This window comes from Eulemur rufifrons, chromosome 7 (genome assembly GCF_041146395.1).
Source record: "Eulemur rufifrons isolate Redbay chromosome 7, OSU_ERuf_1, whole genome shotgun sequence".
Lineage (NCBI taxonomy): Eukaryota > Metazoa > Chordata > Mammalia > Primates > Lemuridae > Eulemur > Eulemur rufifrons.
The window spans coordinates 239,914,467-239,940,900 of NC_090989.1; the positions used below are offsets into that span (position 1 = coordinate 239,914,467).

A 26,434-nucleotide genomic window follows, 5' to 3' on the forward strand; every position below is an offset into this window, starting at 1 on the left:
AGAACATAGCCTCTATACTCTATAAATGTAGATCACAGGTCAGTCCAGAGGCAGGGGATTTTTTTTAAAGTGATCAAATACAATCTCTACAGAAAAAAGCCAAGTAAAACAACAAAGACAAAACTGTATATCATCAGGGTTGACTATACCTCTGTGTACTAAGTATATTAAAGGCACAAAATACTGCTTAAAGACTGCTGTGTAAGTGAGAGTGCCCACATTTAAAACTTAAAAGTCCCTTGTATCAGAACAAATAAAGAGCCATTGCCAACTAAGCTGAAAAGATCTGTCAGACCATGGTTCTAACAGTGGTAATATTTAAGAAAGAAAAAATTAAAGGTATAGAAAATATTGTTAACTTACTCAAGTTTTCTGGAGTACGGGGAATTTGGTTCCTTGTTAAGAAGGGGTTAGAAACTAACGAGTCAATTAGTTCCTCTAATTTTACTTCTTTTCCTTCAGAGAGCTGTGGTGAATCAGATAAAACTGCCCTGGCAACCTAAAACAGAAAAGCAAAAGTAAAGCAAAAATCATCAAGCCCATTGGTAAAATGCAACAAAAGCCCTGATATGAACAATAAGCACTTAACCGTCAGCAGCTCCTCCCATAGGAGACAGCACAAAAATAAGCAGCAATGAACTTCCCAGATAATTCTGTACAAGTACAATCCGGTAAAGTGAAATGGCAACATTAAAGTATTTCTTCCTTATTGTAAATGGATAACCCATTATAAAGGAGAGAAGAGACAAGAATCTCTACTCTTGGGAAGATTTAGAGGCAGTTCTGACTGTGTAGTTACCTAAGCTGCTAACTGCCACATCTTTGAGAATGACAACTGTGTATCCCCTAAAATGACCGGGATTTTTCTATGGGCTTTTTTTATTAATTATGTTACATTTATTAGTAGGTATTAAAATTACATTTTAACCATTTTCAGAGCAAGAATAGGTTACCTGCCCTGTCTGAATTATTTCAAGGTTAATATCTTCAATGCTCTGGAAGAGGACTAAATGATACCTCAAAATGACCAGTTTTAAAGCAAGCAGATTCTTCTTAATTATAATCAATTTGCACAGTAACACCTCTGTTAACAAATACAATACATTCTGACAATATACTTCTTTGCCAGAACCCTTATTATCACATCTAAATTAGTGAACAAAACATAGAGATACATTCTAAAACAACAAACAGAATATAATATGAAAATAGCACTCTCTATTAACTAATTAGCAATAAAACTGGAAAAAAAAAAAAAACCACACACAAATTAAAATTTCTGCCCCTGAGATCACTAAAATATAAACTTCCTGAAACCATAATCAAATTGACCCAGGAAAACAGAGGGCTTCTTGGAATTCAAACACTAAATATCCCTTGTGGTAAACACTATTAAAGAAAATTAATTTCACTTTACTTAGAGAGCTCTGTGAGATTTTAGGACTCCCCTCTTCCTATCCCATCCCATTCCACTGCTAATCCAAATCCTTTTAACCAGAAAATGTGCCTTTCCTTCTACATTTCGGGAAAAAAAAAGACAGAGTGATCATCTTTTCTTTAGTGTAGAGTCAAAGAAGAGAAACAATATAACTATAGAGATTTAAAAGTATTTAGAGACTGGGCGGGGGGGAGCAAAAAAAGTATTTGGAGACCATGAAACTGGTCCTCATGTTACAAACAAAAAAAATGACTGACACCCAGTTCTCTGTTTTGGACAATGCTCATTCAGTTTGCTTGTGAACAGAACAAAGGAGGGACTCCAATACTCAAATTACTATCTACTATACAAAATTTTTCTTTCAGTATCTCAGGAATAAAAAGTAACTGATTTACTTTCTGGCTGCTTAAACAAATTCAAGCAATGCAAAGGGATATTGTGGGAAACACGTAATAAAAATAATTATTAGTGACTAGATTGAGTATTTAATTTGTGTAAACTGAGTTCTGCAACACTGAGCAATGGTAGTATTATGTGGTCACTTACCAGTGAAAAACAGCATAGCATTAAGGGACAGGGCTGGTTAGGACAATCAAGTTCATGAACAATGCATTTAATCACTTTTTAAATATTTAGGAAGCAAAAAGAATAAAACCTGTGCTCAGTAATATAATACTGCATATTCTTTGTTCTAATATTCAAATAAAGAGGAAGCTCAGGTAAGCAACAGATGACACTAACAAAGTATTTTAATAGAGCATAATCATTGGATAAATTTATCTAAAAATTTATGTAATGGTTGATCCCCAAAATATCTCACACGTATTATTTTTATACTTCCAGATGATATTTACAGAATGGAAAGTAGGTTCTAAACCATGGATGTACTCTTAACTAAATGAGTTTATACTAAATCTGTTCCTACTTTTTAGGGGAACCAATTTTGCTTTAATCATGATTTTTCTTATCTGTGACCTCCTTTCCCCAAATTATCCCAGTTAATTAGTAATTAATTGTATTTCACTTATGATCCCAACACCATCGAGAAAATAATACATATTTAAGTATACTTATTACAATCTTTTCTAACCTCTTCTACCAGATGATCTTGCTCTTTTTGGAATGGATCATTTTTTTTGGCTGGCACAGATCCTCCAAACGCACTACTTTCTGTATTCTTTGCAATATCTGATACTGGAGAATCTTCCACTTCAAATTCTGGTATTTTCTTAGAAATTGTTTCATTTTTCTCTTTGGGAGTTCTTATTTTCATGTCCTAAAGAAGAGAGACATGTTATGGCTGATCTTGAAGCTGTCTGTATTAGAGGTTCATTGATTATCATGAACCTATAAAAGGTTGTTAATATTATTGTGAAAGTATATATTCACAAGCAGAATTAATTAATTCCAATATTCCCACTTAGAAAGAGAGAATGCATAAATAGATATGGTAAAAAACGTGCAAAAACTGGAAAATGTGAAAATAGAAGTTAAATTTAATTAAACTGTGATATCAATAAAAATGAATAATATTTCATCATAACTTAGTATAGTCAGAATTAATTGGAAGTTGTTTTTTCCTCACCAAAAAGCAGCACTGATTGAAAATTGTTTTAAAATGTACCTTTTTAAGTAGTGTAACACTGTTTCTATCTGATGATGAATTTGGCTGCAACAAGGAAGAGTCAGGGCTAAAAGTATAAAAGATAACAAATCCAAGTTATAAGTAGGAAAGAATTCCATTACTTGGTATATCTGAATATTCCAAAATAACTGTCTGCCCCGTATCTGTCCGTTACGATTTCACTCAATTCGTCCCGGTCATCAAAAGGCAGTTTATTCTAGGGAAGTATGGTGACAAGTAGAGCAGTATTTCAGCCCAATTTGTGTATCAACCTCCCAATTATAAACATTTCACTTACCCGCTTTATATTTTTTTAAGTCAATACTATTTTTTAAAGGGTGAAATGACTTGATGAACTTGAGTACAGGCTAAAAACAAATTCAATTAACTAGAATTGCATTATTACAATGTCCATGGGGTCCAAATCACAGAATTTTGTTATTGCAGAGACTTAAAGATTCTTTTGATATTTCATGTTCCTTTTTTTTTTTTTGTTGAGACAGAGTCTCACTTTGTTGCCCAGGCTAGAGTGAGTGCCGTGGCGTCAGCTTAGTTCACAGCAACCTCAGATACTCCTCGGCTTAAGCGATCCTACTGCCTCAGCCTCCCAAGTAGCTGGGACTACAGGCATGCGCCACCATGCCCGGCTAATTTTTTTCTATATAGATTTTTAGTTGTCCATATAATGTCTTTCTATTTTTAGTAGAGACGGGGTCTCGCTCAGGCTGGTCTCGAACTCCTGACCTTGAGCGATCCACCCGCCTCGGCCTCCCAGAGTGCTAGGATTACAGGCGTGAGCCACCGCGCCCGGCCTGATATTTCATGTTCAAAATCCATTTCTTGTATGCCAAACCTTGCTCTGTAGCAAATATGTTACACTTATAGTAAAGTCATAAGGTTATTCACAGTTTTAGTCTGCTGCACTCTGTATATTTCTTAATCTTTTAGATTTTCTTGCCCCTTTGGATAAGTAGTAAAACCTTATGCATCTTTTCATGCTAATTATAAAATAAGTTAATAAATTTTTAAAACTTTCAAAGAAATAATAACTTTAAAGAAACTATTTTATTTTGATCTTTAAAAATTCTTCAAAATTCAAAGGCCGGAAGCTTTGCTACCCTAGGTAATATGAAAGCCAAAATTGCCAGAGACCACTTCCAACATCAAGCATGTTGGTGCTTTGCTTTCTCTTCATAGCCAGAAGTACAAAATTAATAAAAATTAATAGTTTGCAAATATATTATACAATTTCAAATATAATTTTCCAAACTTTTTCAAACATGCACTCTTGGAATCTTCACCTATCTTCCAAACATAATTCAAAATCACTGCAATTGCTCAAGCTTCAATTCAGGATTGGTAGGATATAATCCAGGTATCAAAGGCAAAGAATTAATCATCTACTGGGATTTTTGTCTTAAATTTTTACAAAAACTTTACATTAAAATTATCAGAAAGCCTGCTGGCCGGGCGCGGTGGCTCACGCCTGTAATCCTAGCACTCTGGGAGGCCGAGGTGGGCGGATCGTTTGAGCTCAGGAGTTCGAGACCAGCCTGAGCAAGAGCGAGACCCCACCTCTACTAAAAATAGAAAGAAATTATATGGACAGCTAAAAATATATATAGAAAAAATTAGCCGGGCATGGTGGCGCATGCCTGTAGTCCCAGCTACTCGGGAGGCTGAGACAGGAGGATCGCTTGAGCTCAGGAGTTTGAGGTTGCTGTGAGCTAGGCTGACGCCACGGCACTCACTCTAGCCTGGGCAACAGAGTGAGACTCTGTCTCAAAAAAAAAAAAAAAAAATTATCAGAAAGCCTGCTAACACAGAGCCAGCAATCTATGGACCAATGACACTAAGGTGTCACCACAAGATGGTGAGGACAGAGGCTATGTCTTTCCCCAAGGCTATTTCCAGGAGATAACAGTGCTTCGTAGTGTAATCCATCTGTGTTAACTGTTGATGGACTGATGGAATCAATGAGGAAATGTCAATTGAAGATGGGGTTCTATAGGTGATAATAAGTGTTTCTATTTGAATCATTCTTGTGAAACTTTACAACAGAGAACAATGGAAACATTCTACACCCTCCTCTCTCTCATTTCTGAAATTGGCAACATGCCATAAGGCCTGTTAACATCACAATCCAAGACAACTTTAAAGCAGCCCTAGCTCAGTACTTACTATCTACTTGCCATGCCAAGATTGAAGCATGAAATCCTAGCACTGCCACAGTTTATACCATGTTAATGTTTTAAAATTTCTGTATTTTAGAATGTAAGATTGTAACAATGCTTTCATTAGAACTAAATTTACATATAATTATATACAAGGCCTAGAAAAATACTAGGTCTTCACAGATTTCAGTATTTTTCTTTAGGTACTCAGAAAATCAACATCAAATCCAAATATAAAAATAAAAATATAATTCTTCCACCTATACTCCTGACCTCCTGTGAACTGGAAAACTACTGCAGAATCAACTTCCAAAAGCTCAATGTCACATAAAAGTTGTGACTCTGGCTATAGCGTTACAACTATTGATAACATATAAAGAGTGCTTTCATTCTTTTAAAATTTAGAATTTTCTTTTATAATTTTCCTAAGTATTTTATTTTCATACCAGTCCTTCACCTATAATAGTTGGGGAAGTTGGACTGAAGGACACCCATTTAGGTCAAAGGGCAATCGAAAAATAATAATAACAGTAATAATAAAGGAATATATTCAGTAGTTTGTGTTGATTGCTACTTAAACAATGCTTAATTTCAATAGAGAACTAATATATTCCCTAAGTGGATTACATACATTTAGTTTAGAGGTTTTTTTTGTTTATATAATCTGGCATCAATCCAAAATGGGAACAAAGAAAACAGGAGTCCTTCTGAAGGAAGTTAAACAAAGTAGACTCAGCTTTATGTTAAATTCGGGAGTTAGAATAAATCGAAGTCTTCTAGTTTTTTTAAAGCATGGAACTCTTTATCAAATGGTTTACCAAAAACCCCAATATATAATCCAGGTAAAAAACCAAGTGGGTGCAGTCACTCACACCTGTAATCCCAGCACTCTGGGAGGCCAAGGTGGGAGGATTGCTTGAGGCCAGGAATTCAAGACCAAGCTGAGGAAAAGCAAGACCCCATCTTTACCAAAGATAGAAAAAATTAGCCGGGCATGGTGGTGTGCACCTGTAGTCCCAGCTACTCGGAAGACTGAGGCAGGAAGATCACTTGAGCCCAGGAGTTGGAAGTTGCAGTGAACTATGATGATACCACTGCACTCTAGCCCCGGCAACAGAGCAAGACTGTCTCAAAAGAAAAAGAGCAAGCTCCTCAGGCTGAAGTGGAAAAGGGTAGGACAGGCCACAGGCCAGGTTAGACGCATCCTCAACACCAGAGGGCACTGCAGAATATAGTCCGAAAACTACCAGACTATATGATCTCAAAGGACCTTGAACTCGTGGACTTAGTCAATAGTTAGAATGGTTTCCAAAAAAGGTCACACACACAAGAGCAAAAATTTCCAATCTCGCAATAGATAATTTCTATATAGAGTTTTTTTCTTCAAAAATCTGATAATCCTCGGCCGGGCGCGGTGGCTCACGCCTGTAATCCTAGCACTCTGGGAGGCCCAGGCGGGTGGATCGCTCGAGGTCAGGAGTTTGAGACCAGGCTGAGCAAGAGCAAGACCAGCCTGAGCAAGAGCGAGATCCCGTCTCTACTAAAAATAGAAAGACATTATAGGGACAACTAAAAATCTATATAGAAAAAATTAGCCGGGCATAGTGGCGCATGCCTGTAGTCCCAGCTACTCGGGAGGCTGAGGCAGTAGGATCGCTTAAGCCGAGGAGTCTGAGGTTGCTGTGAGCTAAGCTGACGCCACGGCACTCACTCTAGCCTGGGCAACAAAGTGAGACTCTGACTCAACAACAACAACAACAACAAAAAATATAAAAAATAAAAAAATAAAATCTGATAATCCTCATGAAATCTAATATTTAGAAAAAGAATAGAAGGAAAAAAATGCACCATAAATGTTGAATCTTTTTCTGAAAATGTGGGTCTACAGTAGAAAAATACTGTTTGCTTAAGAGGAGAAATTATGCACTACCCCATAGTACAGAAAAAATACTGTTTGGTTAAGAGGAGAAATATGCACTACCCCATAGTACAGAAGTTTGGAAATAGCTGCTTAAGATAGGACTAAAATTAATATAGAAAAAAAAATCAACATGAAAATAAAATTTGTTTTACCTGTTGGCTAGATTATGCACAGTTCCCAAAGTATCGCTGTCTCTTCTGCAACCATTTTCTTGGTTATGTTGCTTAGGTGTATCTAAAGAAATAGAAAAATTAATATTCTGAAATATAAAAATAAAAATAAATAGAAAAATTCATCTTTAATTATGTTTGTACATTCTAATATTCAAGGATCTCTTAAAATTCTAGAACAACTCCTAGACAGAAGAAAACAGAAAAATCACAATAATATGAACACTAATAGGAAAAGATAATTATTCAATTGCTAAGTATAAAGTGATGGGCAGGAAAGTAATAGAGAATATCTAGTAGTAGGCCTTTATAAAAAGACTAATAGCTCATGCTAAAAGAAGTTTCCCCAAAAAGCGACAGTCCATAATTCTTCAGTGTTATAAGCTTCATATTTCAGTACACAGATCATGCAATTACCCCATATGCCAGCAAGGTCAAAAAGTTACAGTACTTCAGTGCAGCATTTACAGTATCAGTCAACCTACTTATTTATTCATCAACCTATCATTGAATAACTATGTGCCACTACTGTACTAACAATGGGAAAAAGAAAAAATGGAGACCTTCCCTCCAAGGAATCAGTCTAGGAAAAGACAGTGATAATACTGCTATAGTATTATGACAGAAGTATACACAAAATGCAGTTTTGCTTTAGAGTACTCTGCCTGGAGCTCAAAGAACTATCACATACTTCTAAAACGTGGACTTCCAACTGGACTTCCTAAACACACACATCTGCCCTACATCTCAAGGCAGGTGTAGAAATCTCCAAATGGACATGAGGAGAATTCCATGATTTCAAAGGGCTTAAACTAAGCCTAGCCTAGCAAGAGCCCTTTCCCAGATGAAGTGAGAACACAGTGCCAATACAATGCCAAAAGCTATCAAAATAATTCTATTGCCATAATCAATGACTGTCCAAAGCTACCATGGAACCAGAATGTTCTATCTGAAGCTCTTTCTCCTTCAGCAAATCATGCAGCCTTATCTGTGTCTACTCTTCTGGTTGCACATACCCTAGGCCTTACTCTCTAGCCTATAATTTTTCCCAACCAGTGTCCTCCCCAACTACGCCTGACTCTCAAACCAATTCCCCTAACCCAGTGATTAAGTCCTGTGCTAACTGCTGTCATGATCTTTGGCTTGGCTGAACTATGACCTATACCTATTACCTCGCTCCAGTTTGGCTATATAGTCTGTTCATTTTTTATTCATTTATTCCTCCAATTATCTATCTTCTATTTACTGAACCCAATTAAACTTTCTTATACACAAGTACTGTGCAATTGGGCAAACTGAATATGAAATATATATTCAATATTGTGGAAATATGAATTTTTTAGGTGTGATAATAGTATGATACTTGAAAATTTGAATATGAGATATTACAAAATTATTAACTTTTTTGGTCTGATAATGGCATGACAGTTATACTAGAAAATGTCCTTATTTTTATAGGAATGTATGCTGAAACACTTAAAGTATCACAATGTCTAGAATGTACTTGGTTTAGCCAAAATACATATATATATACACATAAACGAAATATGGCAAATGTTAATTATTGAAACAGGTAGTAGGTATTCAGGTTAATTATTGTACTACTCTTTCATGTCAAAAAATTGTGAGCTTCCACTCAAAAACTTGTACATGGGAAGGGGTTTCCTTCTGAGATGATGAAAATGTTCTGGAACTAGATAGTGGTGATGACTGCACAACGGTGTGAATTTATTAAATGCCTCTGAGTTGTATACTTTGCAATGATTGAAATGGTGAATTTCATGTTATGTGCATTTCACTACAATAAAAAAATAACTGGAGGGAACAAAAGAATATAAAGATCTATTATAATAATGGGAAATAATGACAGGAAGGAGATTTAAGAGAAAAAGATAAATTACCAACCCGGAAGTGAAGCAGGATACTGAAAAAGAACACTCCTTGCATATACTTCTTCTGAGGCAGGATCAAAGGAGAGCGGAGACATAGGTGGTAAAAGATCCACAGCCTTAAGACAGAGAATTCACAATTTTAAAGTAAACACATTTGCTAATTACCACAATAACAATGCTAAGTTAATCTATGAATGGATGATTTTATTATTCCCTAACAAAGACAGAGTTACTGAGCATATATCCTGCAACTATTTTTAAACCAAAGAGTACATAAAGAACAAGAGGACTACATTGTCTTCCAACTATGTCTTAAATGTCACAGTACCTCACATCAAGAGGAATGTCTCGTTTTCTTTTTAATACAATCCTCTGAATCTAAAAATATTAACTATAAATGACAACAGGAGCTTACTGAATGTTCCATTATATATTCAGAAAACTTACATAAACCAAAACATATGAACTTTAGGCTCAGGAGCAAAGATGGCAAATATATACATGTAGCATTTCTAGGTCATTTGTAACATGATAAATCAAGAGATTGCCATATATTAAACTACTCTCCAAAAGTCAAGTCAACATTACTTACTGGAGCTGAATTTTTAATTAGACTGAAAGGAGACAGACCAAGAAATTCTTTCCACTTCTTATGCCATTCTCCTTGCTTTTCAACAATAGAATGTCTTATAGTTGTGAGATCTTCTTTTATTTTATACCTATGATAGCATTAAAAAAAACTTTATTTAAAACATGAAAACACAAAAAAGTATTGAGTAAAATTTAAGAAAACAACAATAGCCATAGGGAAGGGGAAGGAAATATAACTGAAAGTTCAACAAATATAACACATATAAATTAAATAAATGCTCCTAAATGAAGATGTAGAACCTAAAATACTTTTTCTCCTTGTAAAACCAGAAAGCAATCATACATCTATTAGTATTGGACCCAGTGAAAGAAAAACTAGAGAAAAGATCAAATTATTTCATAAAGAATTATCACTCGGGGAAAATCATTTACTCCATTAATTTTCCTTTCTACTTCATGTGTCTCTCCAGGAGTTGATTACACAAGGCTTTGAGTACTAGTAAAATTCTCACACTTGTTTGACAAAGCTGAAGAGTTGTTAATTATACAAGAGTTTTACTGAGAAAACCACCCTACTCCTCCCACAGTAAAATAACAGAAGATCTTTCTAGTGTACCTCATATGCTTCAGATTTGATAATCTTTCCCTCTGTAATTTGGTCTCTTTCTCAAGGTGGTGAAGGTCTATTTTCAATCTTGGTTGGTCAGCCTGACAATGTTCATATTTCAATACTTTCAAGGCTTCATTTAATAACTGTATAATTGTTAAGGGGTTCAATTTTCCAGCCTCATAAACATTTCCTATGTGCAACTAAGGATTCAGAGGGGGAAAAAAGTGGTGAACTATAGGTTCTTAAGATAAAAAATTGTTACATATATTTATGTTTCTTACTATTATACAAAAAGTTTAGCTTAAAGAAAAGTGAAAAAAAAAAAAAAATCAAAAATTCCCAAACATAAAACTATATAAATCATTCTGGTCCAATGAAAACTACTGTGGAAGATTTAACATGCCATGATCCCTTTTTCCATTATGCAAAAGGCTGAAAACTAGAATAAAAGAAATGCAGATAGATGGAAAGAAAAATAAAGATTGAGCAGAAAGAGCAGATTTGGGGAAAAGATCATAAATTCATTTATTAATAAAAGTTACAAATTGATGACCCCTAAAGGGTGCATCCACATTTGGACATGTTTATTTGGCCTACACAGTTGCAGTGTTTTAAAATCTTTTGAATCATAGATTTTACATAAAAATTACTATAGTAATTTTCTCCCAAAGACCTCATCACTTCCTACTTTCTCCCTATTGTTACATGTAATTACCAGGCTTCATTTATATTTATTACCTGCCTAGACCCTATAGGAATCTGAGTTTACACATCTTGATTTTCATGTACTCTGAATTTCATATGCCTACCATGTTACATATTAAAGTGAAAGCTGGCTGGGCACAGTGGCTCATGCCTGTGAAACCAGCACTTTGGGAGGCCAAGGTGGGAGGATCATTTGAGGTCAGGAGTTCGAGACCAAACTGAGCAACACAGCAAGATGTCATCTCTACAAAAAATTAAAAAATTAGCTAGGTATGGTGGTGCATACTTGTAGTCCTAGCTACTCAGGAAGCTGAGGCAAGAGGATCACTTGAGCCCAGAAGATCAAGGGTACAGCAACCCATGATCATGCCACTGCATTCCAGCCTGGGCAACAAAGCAAGACTCTGTCTCTAAATAAAGTGAAAGCTCTTCAGAGTCACAAAAATATTTTATCTTTGTATGTCCTACATTATAATCAGTACCTACCATATAGTAGATGCTTTATGAATTGTGCTTACTAAAAAAAAATAATAAACTATCCAGATGGAATTATTCCATGAGCAATTGAAAATATTACATGGGGCCAGGCGCGGTGGCTCACGCCTGTAAACCTAGCACTTTGGGAAGCCAAGGTGGGTGGATTGTTTGAGCTCAGAAATTTGAGACCAGCCTGAGCAAGAGCGAGACTCCGTCTCTACTAAAAAAATAGAAAGAAATTAGCTGGATAACTAAAAACACATAGAAAAAATTAGCCGGGCATGGTGGTGCATGCCTGAAGTCCCAGCTACTCGGGAGGCTGAGGCAGAAGGATTGCTTGAGCCCAGGAGTTTGAGGTTGCTGTGAGCTAGGCTGATGCCACAGCACTCTAGCCTGGGCAACAGAACGAGACTCTGTCTCAAAAAAAAAAAAAAGAAAAGAAAATATTACATGGAGTTTGGGTTGAAGGGGAGAAACTGGCTGTTGAAACCATAGAATTAGTAAGAAAATACAGATAAGTTTGTAATGAGAGAAAGAAAAAGAGGGCATTAAAACAACCATGGAAAATACTTTCATTTAAAAGTTAGATAGAGAAAAAGGAACCAGTGGAAAAAACTGAGAATAGCAGTCTGCAAGACCACAAAAGCAGAGACATTGAGGTCACAAAGGAAGAAAAGACTAAAAGAAATGCTTACAGCATCAAGATAAAAGAGAAAACAGATGATAGAGACTTTTTAAAAGAACATTTGGCAATCAGAAGATCATTGTTGTTCTCTTTGAGAATTTATAAAGAACTAGTACAGAATCATCTTCTTACTAGGAAACCTCATACTCTCTACATTATATGATGTAGCATTATATAAGGTATGGACAATTAATAAAAGTTGATACATATAAATACATATACCTTTAACAGTATCCCTCTTTATGAAGGCTTTACTAGGTATGCTCACAAAAATAAATTCTGAAAGTAGGAGAAAAATATTACAAGAAAAACAATACATAAAACAATTACATGAAAGTTTTCTCAAAAACTTCCTTAATGTCAAATTCTTACCTGACACATTTGTTTCTCAATTTCATCAAGTAAGAGCCTTGGAATATTAATAACAACATTAGTTCCATCTAAAGCATATTGGTCAACAAGACTAAGAACTGAACTAACAACTTCTCTCTCTTTTTCCAAGAACATGAGTTTTTCCGTCACTGAAGCCCACAAAGACCGAACCTTTCAAAACAGAAAAAGACAAAATATTCAAGTCCAGACATAATCTGTGCATATAGTAAAGAAATGTAAACATAAATATATGTTCACTCCAAGTAATAAATGGAATATTCCTGGAATGATTTCTGGTGAGAAAATAACTGTATTTTAATAATTTATTAAATTTAAAAAAGCACTCACTGATACTACTTCCAAAGGGGCTTTAAAAACTAAAGAATTTATCAGGAGAATCTAGCTCACTATGATTTTCAAACAAATCTAAGAAATTTTATACCACTAAGACACAATTAGCATTTCCTATATTCTGACATACCATCAATCTAATGAAGATATTTTCAGGGAGAAATAATAAAAAAGATTTTTAAGGCTGGGCCTGATGGCTCATGTTTCTAATCCTAGCACCTTAGGAGGGAGAGGTGGGAGGATCACTGAGGTGAGGAATTCGAGACCAGCTTGAGCAATAACAAGACCCCATCTCTACACAAAATAAAAAAATTAGCCAAGCGTGGTGGCATGCATCTGTAGTCCCAGCTCCTCAGGAGGCTGAGGCAGGAGATGGCTTGAGTCCAGGAGTTTGGGGCTGCAGTGAGCTGTGATCGTGCCACTGCACTCTAGCCCAGGTGACAGAGCGAGAGTCGGTCTCAAACAAAAAAAAAAAAAAAAAAAGAAGATTTTTAATAGAAAAAATACTACTATGCCTCAATTTTAACTCAGGTTTCAGAAGTTAAAAGGTGAAAAAATGTGCTTCTTTAAAAGCAAAAATCTTAGGCATACACTAACCTATGTTCACTAAAATTCACGTACAAAAATATCCATAGAATTCCTATTTAATCCATAGAATTCCTATTTGTAATAGTCAAAAAGTGAAAACAATGCAAAGGTCCATCTAGAGTTAAAAAAGTATATTGGTGCTATATTCATAAAATAGAACACTATACAACAATGAGAATAAATACACTAAAACTACACACAACAGCATGGATAAATATCACAAACAATGCTGAGACAAAGTCAGATATAAAACATATTTTACATACTCTCAATTATATAAAGTTCAAAGACAGGCAAAACTAATCTTTAGTGTAAGAAGTGAGGATAGTGGTTTCATTGTAAATGAAAACAGTTGTAAATGAAAACAGATTCAAAGAGAATTCTGGAGTGTTGGTTAATATTCTATCCCTTAAACTGCACACTGGTTTACATGGGTGTGTTTACTTTGTGAAAATCTGTCAAGCTATACACTTACGATTTGTGTACTTTTTGTATATATGTTATGCTTCAGTAGAATTTATAAAGTGGGAGGGAGTGGGAATCATGATAATTATATATATGTTAATGTCTATGTCTTCCTATGATACAAATAAGATACTAAATAACTCTAATCAAAGTGTTGCATGGCAATGTAAAGTTGTCCCCAAAGGAAGACTCATTGGCTGGCAGTCTTGAGATCTCACAGGATGGCATTTCCTTGATGAGTTTACAGTCATCTAGGATCTGGTTCCCAGATTTCTCAAGTCTAGAATTTTATCTTGTCAATGGCTCAAAGTTGACCAGACTCAAGGAAAATGAACATTAACCCAACTAAGGAGAGACTGTTGTGAAAACTTTAACAGGTTTCACACCAACATATTAAACTGACAATCAGAGATACTGCATTCAATAATAGGAATGTTCCCATTCACTAAATTGAAAGCTCCATGAAATAACTGACTTTGCCTATTTTCTTCACTGCTGTAGCCCTAATACCTAGAAGATGCCTGACACATAGCAAGTGATCAATAAACATTCACTGAATGAAAATATTTCCTAAAAAGGACACTTACCTTTTCCAGTGCAAAAGAGCCTGGAAAGCCAAATGAATACTCAAAGCAGCTTGGTGATGACAGAATCACAATAAAGAGCTTGAGAGAGATTTCACCCAAACAAAAAGAAAGCCTAAGAAAACACTCCTCTCCCACATCAAAGCCAACCTCTAGAGGTCTCAGGTCATTTACATTTGCCAGATTTCTCTCTCAAACTAGCCTCAATTTTATTCCTCATTTTTCTTCCATACTTACTATCTCTCTTCAGTTAATATATTTTATTTAGACAAAGTAATGCCACTGATTAAGTTACAATGAAGGGGAACTTTTCATGCTGGCATGAAGAATTTTAAATTAATCATATTTAAAACTATTTTTGTATATGCTTAATCTTATAAATTATAAGCTAATTTTTCTATTATATTCAAATATCCTAGAGACACCCTGTTAATATCTATAGATATAGATAACCTATGATGAATGGGGGGGAAGTAATAGTACTACAAAAAGAAATGGCAAATAGACTGTAAGAGTCACACTGATTGAGAAAAAACACTGCATATCACAAAAGCAAGAAAGATTAAATTTTTCCATCCAAAAGTTGTCTCACCTTTTGAGTTTTCTCTTGTATATTACTTTGGTCATCACGGGGTCCCTCTCTAGTAAAAATTAAATAATCTAATTAATCATAAGAAAATTACATGGTGATTTAACATCCAAGAGCTAATTTGTCTGCAAACCCACTCACTAACAACCATTCCTATTAAACACAAAAATAAAATTTAAGGCCAGCCATGGTGGCTCATGCCTATAATCCTCATACTTTGGGAGGCTGAGGAGGAAGGACCTCTTGAGCCCAGGAGTTCAAGACCAGCCTGGGCAATGTAGTGAGAGCCCATCTCTACAAAAAATTTAAAAGTAAGCCAGGCATGGTGGTACATGTCTAAGGTCTCAGCTACCTGGGAGGCTGAGGCAGGAGGATTGCTTCAACCCAGGAGTTTGATGCTGCAGTGAGCTATGATGATGCCATTGTACTCTAGGCTGGACAACAGAGTGAGACACTGTCTCAAAAAAAAAAAAAAAAAAGCAATTTAAGATCAAAGCAATAATAATTTATTAGAAGGAGAACTGAAGGAGTCATAACTATGCTCTAGTCCTATCATAATCTGGCCATAGTTGTATTATTTTATGTTTCTGGGACTCTCTTTTTCCTCAACTATAAAATGCAAGAGCTAAACTAATATCTAAGGCATCTCCCAGCTCTAAAGTCACTTACGTTTTTGTTTGATTTTGCAGTCCTATATATTCAGACCTTGAACTTCGTACTTGCTTAACTGATAATCTGCAAGAAAACATACAAAATGACAACTATAATTCCATTATAATTAACTATTAATAGTATAGCCCACTATGATATTTTCCCTTTTCATATTTTTGCTCAAGGCCTCTAGGGTCACCCAACAGCTAGCTAACAGACTATAGAGTCCCTTTAACAGTCACACAAGTGATCTAACATACAGGCTGCTACTGAGATGGACTAGGACTTCTAGGCTAGTATATTCTCTAACTTCTTCTCTGAACAGAATGATGGAGGTCAGTAAGACTACTCTATTATACCTGTCTCACATACCTAGGGGGTGAATTTAAATGTTATCTATAAGTAAGACAACATGTCATTTTTAAGGTAATTTCAAAGGATTCCGTAGCTTTAGTAACAGATCACAAAGCATTTACAAAGTTATTCTACTGTAGTTTATAACTAAAAAGTTAGACACAACCTATTCTATGAGAGTAAAAACCTTGCCTGTCTTATTTAATACTGTAGCAACTGTGCCTAAACAATATCTAGCACATAGAATAAACTCCAAAAAAAGTTTGCTGAATAGATGAACATAAATATATAATAGTATAAAATGGTTAAAAAAATAATGGAATACCTACTTGAAGGAATACCTATTTAATGCAATATCTACTCAACAGTCTATTAAATAGACATTTAAAGTAACACACTATAGCAATATGGAAAAAATTATAGAATGAAATATCAAGATAAAGATTTATTTTAAAAGATTAAATTTTTTTAATTTAAAAAAGATTTAAAAAGATACAAAATAGAATGAACAGTACAATCATAGCTTAAAAATATATTTTCCATATAAAAAAAGAAAAAGCACATATGAAAATTGAATTTTCTGAACTAAAGTCATCTTTTCCTTTTCTCTAAACTTAACTTGACAGTATGTCTAAAGTTTTAAAATATTTTATTCAGAAATTATCTGGCTTTAAAATGGAAAGATCTTAGAGGAAGTCTTGTAAGGTAGGTATGGATTATTTCTACTGAAGTTATATTGATGACATTTGTTCAAAAAGAAAGGTATTATTTTCTAACTATCAAAGTATTACTTACTGTACATATTCCTGAAATTTTTGGATAACATAATCTTCTCTCTGCAAAATTTGTAAAACTCTGTTACGTGCTACATGGCACCTGGCAAGGCACTTGTGCCAATCTTGTGGCTTTACATTAAATGCCTCTGTAAAACGTCGAGAAGAATCTACATGGAACACAAATAAGATCAGAGAAAACAGACTTAAAAGCTAATAATTACCAAAAATGTCGAATTTTTATTTTAAGAAATTAACATCAAATAACAACTCCTTAAAAGCTAGTATGCCACATACATAAAAAGATACAACTAATGTTAACAAAAGCAAAATGACCTTTTTTAAAGTGGGCAACTAAAAAAGGCTATCTAAAGTTGAGTTGTTTTACATAATTAAAAATTTCCAGAGCACATCTGCCCAAAATAATTCTTATTATTATAATTTGAGATATCCATGAACAAATACATTGTTACACATGAGCTACTATGTTTCCTAACAGAATCTTTTAACAACAAGTCAATGAAGAAATGAAGAAATGAAGAAAGTCAATTCAAAGAGAGGAGGTGAGATCACATCACCTCCATTGCTGCCATCAGCTTACTCTTCCTCACAGTAAGACCAACAGGACAGGACAACCAAATAAAACCATTCTCCATTTCTCAAGCAATTCTTGGCTATGTAACTAATCACCAAAGTAGACCCTGAGAACAATCCATGTAAACATTTGAGTCCAGGTTTTTACCTATAAAAAACGTAATAAACTCTACTTTAACATGGCTCAACATAATAAAAATATGGGTAAATCTGGAAATTAGGGACACCACACTGCACTTAACATTGCTTATTCAGGTCCTAATGTTACCCCAAAGAAACCTCAATATTTAACAGGAAATGAGTTCACTGAATTTTGAAGTCACTTACAGATTAAACATGTTGACTGTAATTGCTTTAAATCAAAAATAGAAAAATCCATACTTAAAAGGATTATACACAATAAACCCTTGTTAAATCCAAACACACATATTTCATATAAAATAGTTTGGGTTCCATGTATTTGGGGCAGATCATCTACTAATAGAGGAACTGAAAAAATCCTTATGTTAACATTAAATTTTACATATGCAAATGTTTATAAAGCATGATCACATGCATGTTTTTAAAAATCATACATAGAAGATAAACTGGAAGAAAACGTTTTATATCATATCACAGAGAAAGAATAAATAAGAGCCCCTATAAATGAAAAAGACCAGTAACTTAAGAGAAAAATGGACAAAAGGTAATGACCAGAGTACAAAAAGAGTACAAATTGCTCTTAAACATATGAAACAATTTTCAACCTCACTAATAATAAGAGATACAAATTGAAATTACACTGAGATTCCATTTTAACTATGAGATTGAAAAGATAAAAATATCTCATCACATACTATGTTGATCAGCCTTTGGGAAAATAAACACTCTCCATACACTGGTGATGAAAGTATAAATTGTCCAACCCCTACAAAAAATCATCTGGTAATAACTAGCAAATTACAAATGCATAGCTCCTTTGACCAAGCAAACCATCTTTCAGGATATATATATGTACACACACACATACTGAATATATACAAATTGATGTATGTATAAAATTTGTACTGTAGCATTGTTTCTATAGCAAAAGATTAGGAAAATAAGCCAAATGTCTGTCAACACAAGACTGATTAAATAAATTATGGGCTGAGCACGGTGGCTCAGGCTTGTAATCCTAGTGTGCTTTGGGAGGCCAAGGCAGAAAAACTGCTTGAGGTCAGGCATTCAAGACCAACCTGGGTAACATTGCAAGACCCCCATCTTACCAAAAAATTTAAAAATTAGACGGGTATGGTGGTGTGCAACAGAGTGAGACCTTGTCTCTAAAAAAAATAATAAATAAATAAAAAATTAGGGTACATCCATTCAATGTAATATTATGCAGTTCTAAAGAGAAAGAACCAGAACAAGGAAGCTCTGTGAACTGTTAAGAGATGATCTCCAAGATACACTGTTAAGTGAAAAAGGATTCAAACCAGATTTACATTACCATTTATGATTGTTTTAAAAAAGAATATATACTTATATTTGCTTGTATTATTGATTATGATGTTGCTTCTAGAAAGAGAAATGAGGTAGAGAACAGAGGGGGAAGATAGACTTTTCACTTTTTCATTTTTGATCCATAAGGATATATATTATATGTACCAAAAAAAAAAAAAAACTAAAAGGAACTAAACCAAAATGTCAACAATCATTGTCTCAGGAGTATTTCAACTTCTCTGTCATTTTCCTTTCCATGTTTTATGAGCAAAAACCAATTAAATAGAATAGCATACTTAATAAACTACAAATAGCATTCTTTTAAATATTAGCTTTGAAAATTCAATTTTTGTTTCTATGAATTAATAAATCAAACCTTTTTAATACAGAAATTTCCAATACATTGCCAGTAACCAAAATAAATCTCAAACACATTCAACACAGCATTTAACACAATGTATTAGAGGCCAACCATAACCTACAGGTCTAATTTGGCCCACTGACTATTTTTGTGAGTCTAGCGAGGCAGGAATAGTTTCTACATTTTTAAAGGATTGTAAAAATAAAAAAAAAAAAAAGAGGATTATGTAACAGAGACCTTATATGTGGTCCAAATATTCTAAAATATTTACTATCTGGCCTTATACAGAAATTGCTTCTCAACCCCTGTACTAGAACATAATATAATAATATAAAAAGTAACTTTAGTTCATTATGAGAAACTTTCAAGCTACAGTTCAAGCAGAATATTAACTACTTGCTTTTTGAGGTACATTAATGTTTTAACTTACCTTGTTTATTAAAATCTCTTCATGATTTAAAAATCATACGGAACTATAAAAATTTAAGAATCAAACCAAAAAAATCCTATTAGTTTAACTTACTTTTAGAATTGGTTTTAATATATTGTATTGCAACAAATCTTGCAAAATGATACATCAGATGAATAAACTTAGGACCACCAGGAGAAAGAAATAGTGAACCAACAACTTGAGGAAAGCTACTTCCATATTCAGCCTATGGAGAAAAGAGATAAAATGATTTGATGATCTTACCAACAACAACTCTTATATTTATATCATACCTTTTTTTTTAAAGGACATGACAATCTTGCAGTAGACGACATGCATGTACGTGAGCACCCACCGATGGGTGGTGACAGCTCACCAGTGCTTCTTTGTAGCACATAGCTTGGACATGTCCCATTCCGTAGCAAAGAGGAAGCAGTCCAAAGACGTGAAGTTTTGGCGAGCCACCAGCCCCAGCCCACTCCCTATTTATATCAGACTATTTTTGAAGCATTAAAGGACTTGATTAGGATTATTCTGTTTGGATCACAAGTTGAATTTTTTTGTTTTTCTAAACACTAGGTGGACTTGGTCACAAAAAATAATTATAATAATAAAGCCACAATTATTGATAGTGGGAAACAAGCTAAAATAACCTATGGTCAGAAAAGTTTTATTTAAATGAAAACTGTGATAAAAACCCCCAGGAACTCTAAAACCTATTTCCTGTGCACCTAGCCAGCAAAGCTGGTTTCTTAGAAATTTCTAGAATCCCAATCAAAAACCATAAAAATAATTATTCTAACTAATGTTTCCTTGCTTGTATTGTTAGCATAAAAGCATTAAAAAAATTTCACCTCTAAAAAATTAATGCAGTTTTTAACATCTTACAGTGTACATCTTTCAAAAAAAGAATACGTACAGAAATCCTTTTTAACCATTCACAGCAATGTTTCCGGAACTCAGTGTCACTTTTTGGGTCAAACGGAGGCCAACAAAATCTTAAAAATAAAAGCATTAGAATTATGAACCCCAAAAAAACCAAATTCCACAAATTTTTTAAAATATCAAACTTATTTCTTATACTAGATATATTAAAGCTAAATGAATTAAAGCAAACATTCTCAGATTTCACCTAGAGAGACACTAACCTGTGAGAAACTGTATCTTTTTCTTCATAAATATCTATAGAATTGAGTTCAGTCTAGTGCAAATAACTAATGAAAACATATACTATATGAAGGAATGAATAGCTATTAAAATTAATGAAAAATCAGCTAAAGAAAAGTCAACACTCTCAATGGATACACTGGACTAATGCAAAAAGATGGCATAAATTATAAAATTAAGCCTAAAAAAAATAGAATCTTGCAAGAGAGAAACATAAATGGACATAATATGATGAATAGATAAGGAAAGAATGACATGACAGAGTATGACTCTTAGAGATAACCCATGTCTGTGGGTGCTTCTGTTTTGTAGCTAAACAACAAGATACAAAAACATGAAAAGTTTTGTTTCAGCTTTGGTCAAAAATATTAGACTTTAACATTTACCCATTTCTTTTCCCTGATAATCAGCTTTGCTCAAATTTTTATTCTGAGGCATAATATTAAGGCCTCATGCTTTTTATATTTCCATAATATGTGTACAATATTCCTAGAAAAAATTAAGTATGCATAGCAAAAAAAAAAAAAAAGACTAAAAGGCAAGAATGTCACCAGTGATACTCTCTGGTTGGTGGGTTTACAAATGATTTATACTTCCTTCTTTACATTTTTCTGTATTTTCTGAATTACTTAAAATGAGCCATATTGCTTATAAGCAGGGAAAAAAATAAAAAAATCTATTTTTATTTGGACAGAGGAAGCCCTATTCCCTAATAATAGGGATTTCCAAAAAAATGTTCCAAATATACCTGTTTTCCTGGGCACTCATAACTTTAAATAAAGGCAAAATATTAAGAATAAATCATCAAAAATAAAATTAAGCTGGTCCAAAGACAGTGAGTTATCTCAATTTATTGTTCACAGTCAGTTACAGATCGAACTCCTTGTTTGACTCCTTCCTCCTTACTTGCTACCGCACTTGACTAGTCTTAAAAATAAAAAAAAATGAAAGTAATGCCCTAAACAATAGATTTACTTGTTGCTTTTCTATATAAAAGGCTGATGGCACAATATAAATATCAAAATAAATGTGAACACTTTCAGACAAAAGAACCCTAAATCACATGCAAAATAACTTAGAACCAAGACTAGTGGGTATTCATATATTTTTATCTCCTTCTTAAACTATTTAATATTCAATACCATATAACAATAGGCTAAATTTAATAGAAATAATTTTTGCCTACAGCAATTGACACTTTTATATATAGAGATAGCTAAATATAGATATATGTATTTCATTGGAAAAAACTAAGGATTTACAGACAACTGTAAAATTTAACAAGTAGGGCAAAATTGAGTATATATACAGAATGATATCAGTTAAGTGTTTTGCCTAATAATTAAGACCATGGAGAATGTAAGGAACCAATTTTATGAAACAAAACGTATATTACCAATAAAATACACAATGATTTTAAGATATGTTACAAAGAAAAGTCACCCAGATTTATATAGGTTAGGTAGTATATTTGTAAGATTCATTTTATGGTAGAGACTAAATTATATAACATCAATTTAAAACAATACTCAAAGGCCAAGTTGCAATTCTGGCTTACATCAAGGCACAGTCCATTTCAAATTTGAGAATAACTACTTAAGAAAATGAAATAGCTTTTCCTTACTTGAAAACTTCTTTGGTGAGAGACTGGTCCAGAGTTTGAAACAAAAAATAAGAAACTATATGAAAGGCATCACGGTTCACCTTGTCAAACATGTTGCTAGTGATTAAAATCATAATATAAGAAAGATAAGAAAAAGGAAAGGAAAATGGTTATTTAACTAAATATCAACAAAACTATGTGAGAATTTGACACAAAGTAGTATTTTTTCATTCCCTTCAAGAGATCCAGGCAAATTATTTTTTCTCATTCAAGTATATTATATAGCCAATTAAAAAACATATGATAAGCTTTTATTTTCTGATTTTGAAAATACATATCCAAGAGAAGAAAACTGGCAGAACTTGCTTTATTGCAATGAAAACATTTAATAGGAAGGAAAAGAAAACCTAATTAGACAGACAGAGAACCATCATGATATGATGATGATGATGGTATCGACCAACATTTACTGAATAGCAATTAAAATAGCTAACATTTATTGAAAGTTTATTTTCCAAGCATTATTTTAAGCCTTTTATAGGCAGCAAGCTCATCTAATCTTCACTGTATGAGGTTAAATGCTATGTTATCCTCTTTAATATGGTTTATTTAATCCTAATGACACTAGATAGTAGTTTTTTGTTGTTTTTTTTTTCTTTGAGACAGAGTCTCACTGTTGCCCAGGCTAGAGTGCTGTGGCATCAACCTATCTCACAGCAATCTCAAACTCCTGGGCTCAAGAGATCCTCCTGTCTCAGCCTCCCAAGTAGCTGGGACTACAGACATGCACCACCATGCCCGGCTAATTTTTTCCATATATATTTTTAGTTGTCCCTATAATTTCTTTCTATTTTTAGTAGAGACAGGGTCTCACTCCTGCTCAGGCTGGTCTCAAAGTCCTGAGCGCAAAGGATCCACCCGCCTTTGCCTCCCAGAGTGCTAGGATTACCGGTGTGAGCCACCGAGCCCGGCCTAGATAGTAGTTTGATTATCCTCATTATACAGATGAGGAAACTTAAAATAAAAAGAAGTTAGATAATTTGCCCAAAATCACATAACCAGAAAGTGGAAAAGCACTAATTTGAAATATGTCACCTGACCCCACAGTCCAAGGTTTTTACTGCTAGATTTTATTCCCAGAACCATCCTTATAATGTAATTCTAGCAAATCCCTTAAGAGTTTTTATTGTTCCAATTACTCTAATTAATCAAGACAAAGCACAGAAAAACAAATAACAAAAAAGCACACACAATGTGAAACAAAAACAAAAAACCCATTAAATCCTATAAGGAATGACACACAGCTTAAAAGGAATCAAGAGTTAACATAAAAGGCAAGGCATCAAATTTATTTCCAAGGAATCAAATCAAGTAAACTTTTAACTTAGCTTTATTATTCTCTTAAATTCCCATGCCTATTTATATGTCAAACAACTCCCTTGTCCTTGGAATGTCTCAAGGAACACCAATGAAGTTCCATCCATCCTATCTCATTACCATCTCTTAAACCAGTTATTTTTTCACTTAGTACTTGGTTCTCTTCTCTTTGACAATTATTATAATTTATAATAAGATTATTTGTTGAAGATGTGTTCACCCACTAAACTAAAATTCTATAAGGGAAAAGTTTATCTCTATTCTGTTCACCACTACATACTGTCCAATACTGGTTTAATAAGTATTTGTTGAATTAACAAATGAATGAATCGCCTCTTCTTTTTATTTCCACTGCAACCCTTAGTTCAGACCTAGATAACATCCTTCTTTCCCCTCTAGCCATTCTCTGTAATACAACCGTATGATTTTTCCAAAATGCAATCCTTTTGAGCAAAACCTTGGAATAGAATTGCTGGATCATATGTAAAGTGTATGTTTAACTTTATTAAGAAAAGTGGTCACACAACTGCATGCTCACAGAAACTAGAAACTCATAGTACCACAAACCAAAAAGAATTTTACCATATATAAACATAAGTGAATAAAAAATAACGTTTTAAGTAAATTTGATGCCACATTCACACTTCAAGCATTTTAAAGGAGACATCTGTTTCCTGATGGTAGATACTGTGGAGAAAGGGGAATGCTCATACACTCTTGGTAGGAATGTAAAATAGTATAGTCATTATGGAAAACCGTATAAAGGCTCCTCAAAAGCCTAAAAATAGAACTACCATATGATCCAGCAATCCCACTGCTGAGTATATATCCAAAAAAAAAAAGCAAATCAGTATATCAAGGAGATATCTGTACTCCCATGTCTATTGCAGCACTATTCACAATAGCTAAGATACAGAATCAACCCAAGTGTCCATCAACAGATGAATGGATTTTTTAAAAAATGTGGTACACATATACAACGGACTATTATTTAGACTTAAAAAAGGATTAAATCCTGTCATTTGCAGCAACATGGATGGAATTGCAAGTCATTATCTTAAGTGAAATAAACCAGGCATAGAAACACAAATATCACATGTTCTCACTCATGTGGGGGCTAAAAAAGTGGCTCTCATGGAGGTAGAGAGTAGAATGGTAGTTACCGAAGGCTAGAAAGGGAAGGGGCAGGAGAGACGAGAAATTGGTTAATGGGTACAAAAACAGAGTTAGACAGAATAAGTTGTGCTCAATAATGCAGTAGGGAAACTGCGGTTAATAATTTATTGTACGGCCCGGCATAGTGCCTGTAATCCTAGCACTCTGGGAGGCAGAGACGGGAGGACTGCTCGAGGTCAGGAGTTCGAGATCAGCCTGAGCAAGAGCGAGACCCCATCTTTGAGTTTCCTAACTCAAAAAGCAAAAATTAAACAACGCCTTCATGGCCGGGCGAGGTGGCTGAGCCCTGTAATCCTAGCACTCTGGGAGGCCGAGGCGGGTGGATCGCTCAAGGTCAGGAGTTCCAGAGCAGCCCGAGCAAGAATGAGACCCCGGTCTCTACTAAAAAAAATAGAAAGAAATTATCTGAACAAGTAAAAAATATATAGAAAAATTAGCCGGGCATGGTGGCGCATGCCCCTAGTCCCAGCTACTCGGGGAGGCTGAGGCAGAAGGATTGCTTGAGCCCAAGAGTTTGAGGTTGCTGTGAGCTAGGCTGATGCCACGGCACTTTGGCCAGGGCGAAAGAGCGAGAGACTGTCTCAAAAATAAATAAATAAATAAATAAACAACGCCTTCAAAGGCTCCCTTGAGTCCTTAAGGCGCTTGCACGAATGGTTCCTATGCCCTTCCACTACCAACTAACCACCCCTACTTAAACTGCCCCTCCAGTTTTGCCCGGACTACAGATTCTACTCCCCGGCAAAGCGCTTCCGGCACTGTTCCGTAACTGATACTGCCTCGCCACCACGCTAGCAGCAACTGGGAGCAGTGGCTCCAGCCTGACACGCAGTAATCGCTCAAGCATTTCTGATTAATCAACCTGCGGGGTCTGCAGAAGGGCGGGTCACCCCGCGTCTCCCGGCTCGGACTCTCTCGCCCCGCCTGCCCCCGGCCTCCTTACACTCCAAGATGCGTGTGAGGCACGATCTTTCCGCAGGCAATGGTCGCAGGGCCTGGCTCGAAGTTGAGCGCCTGTAGACACATCCAGAGATGCTCCTTCTCGAAAGAGGTGACCGAGGCAGAGCTCATACTCGCGGTAGCCACAGTGACTGCAAGGAAACAAAGAGCACGCCCAAGAGAATCTGAGGGCCCTCAAGATCCCTCCCTACGGGCAGCCTGAAGTCGTGGCGGTCCCTCCATTGCCACCGCCTGCTCCTCTCTTGCCTGGAGCCGTTTCGCCTCAAACAGCTGTAAAGTCTCCGGGAA

The 26,434-nt window shown here is 34.8% G+C and overlaps 1 protein-coding gene and 1 non-coding gene across 2 annotated transcripts in view; both read right to left on the reverse strand.

Annotated features, from left to right (window-relative positions):
- The window catches only part of HAUS6 (HAUS augmin like complex subunit 6), a 29,901-nt gene extending 3,467 nt beyond the window's left edge, over positions 1 to 26,434 (reverse strand). Inside the window, exons 1-15 of the mRNA XM_069474233.1 lie at positions 26,130 to 26,434; positions 22,655 to 22,750; positions 20,783 to 20,861; positions 19,957 to 20,089; positions 17,037 to 17,184; positions 15,906 to 15,971; positions 15,240 to 15,288; positions 12,660 to 12,830; positions 10,427 to 10,620; positions 9,812 to 9,833; positions 9,233 to 9,335; positions 7,310 to 7,391; positions 3,063 to 3,129; positions 2,529 to 2,714; positions 364 to 499 (exon numbers count right to left, since the gene is read on the reverse strand). Coding sequence (XP_069330334.1) covers positions 364 to 499; positions 2,529 to 2,714; positions 3,063 to 3,129; positions 7,310 to 7,391; positions 9,233 to 9,335; positions 9,812 to 9,833; positions 10,427 to 10,620; positions 12,660 to 12,830; positions 15,240 to 15,288; positions 15,906 to 15,971; positions 17,037 to 17,184; positions 19,957 to 20,089; positions 20,783 to 20,861; positions 22,655 to 22,750; positions 26,130 to 26,257 — 1,660 coding nt within the window. The 5' untranslated portion in view covers positions 26,258 to 26,434. The remainder of the gene's footprint in view (positions 1 to 363; positions 500 to 2,528; positions 2,715 to 3,062; positions 3,130 to 7,309; positions 7,392 to 9,232; positions 9,336 to 9,811; positions 9,834 to 10,426; positions 10,621 to 12,659; positions 12,831 to 15,239; positions 15,289 to 15,905; positions 15,972 to 17,036; positions 17,185 to 19,956; positions 20,090 to 20,782; positions 20,862 to 22,654; positions 22,751 to 26,129) is intronic.
- Positions 3,210 to 3,340, reverse strand: LOC138388976 (small Cajal body-specific RNA 8). Its single transcript, XR_011234423.1, has one exon. It is a non-coding gene; the product is annotated as a small Cajal body-specific RNA 8 (non-coding RNA).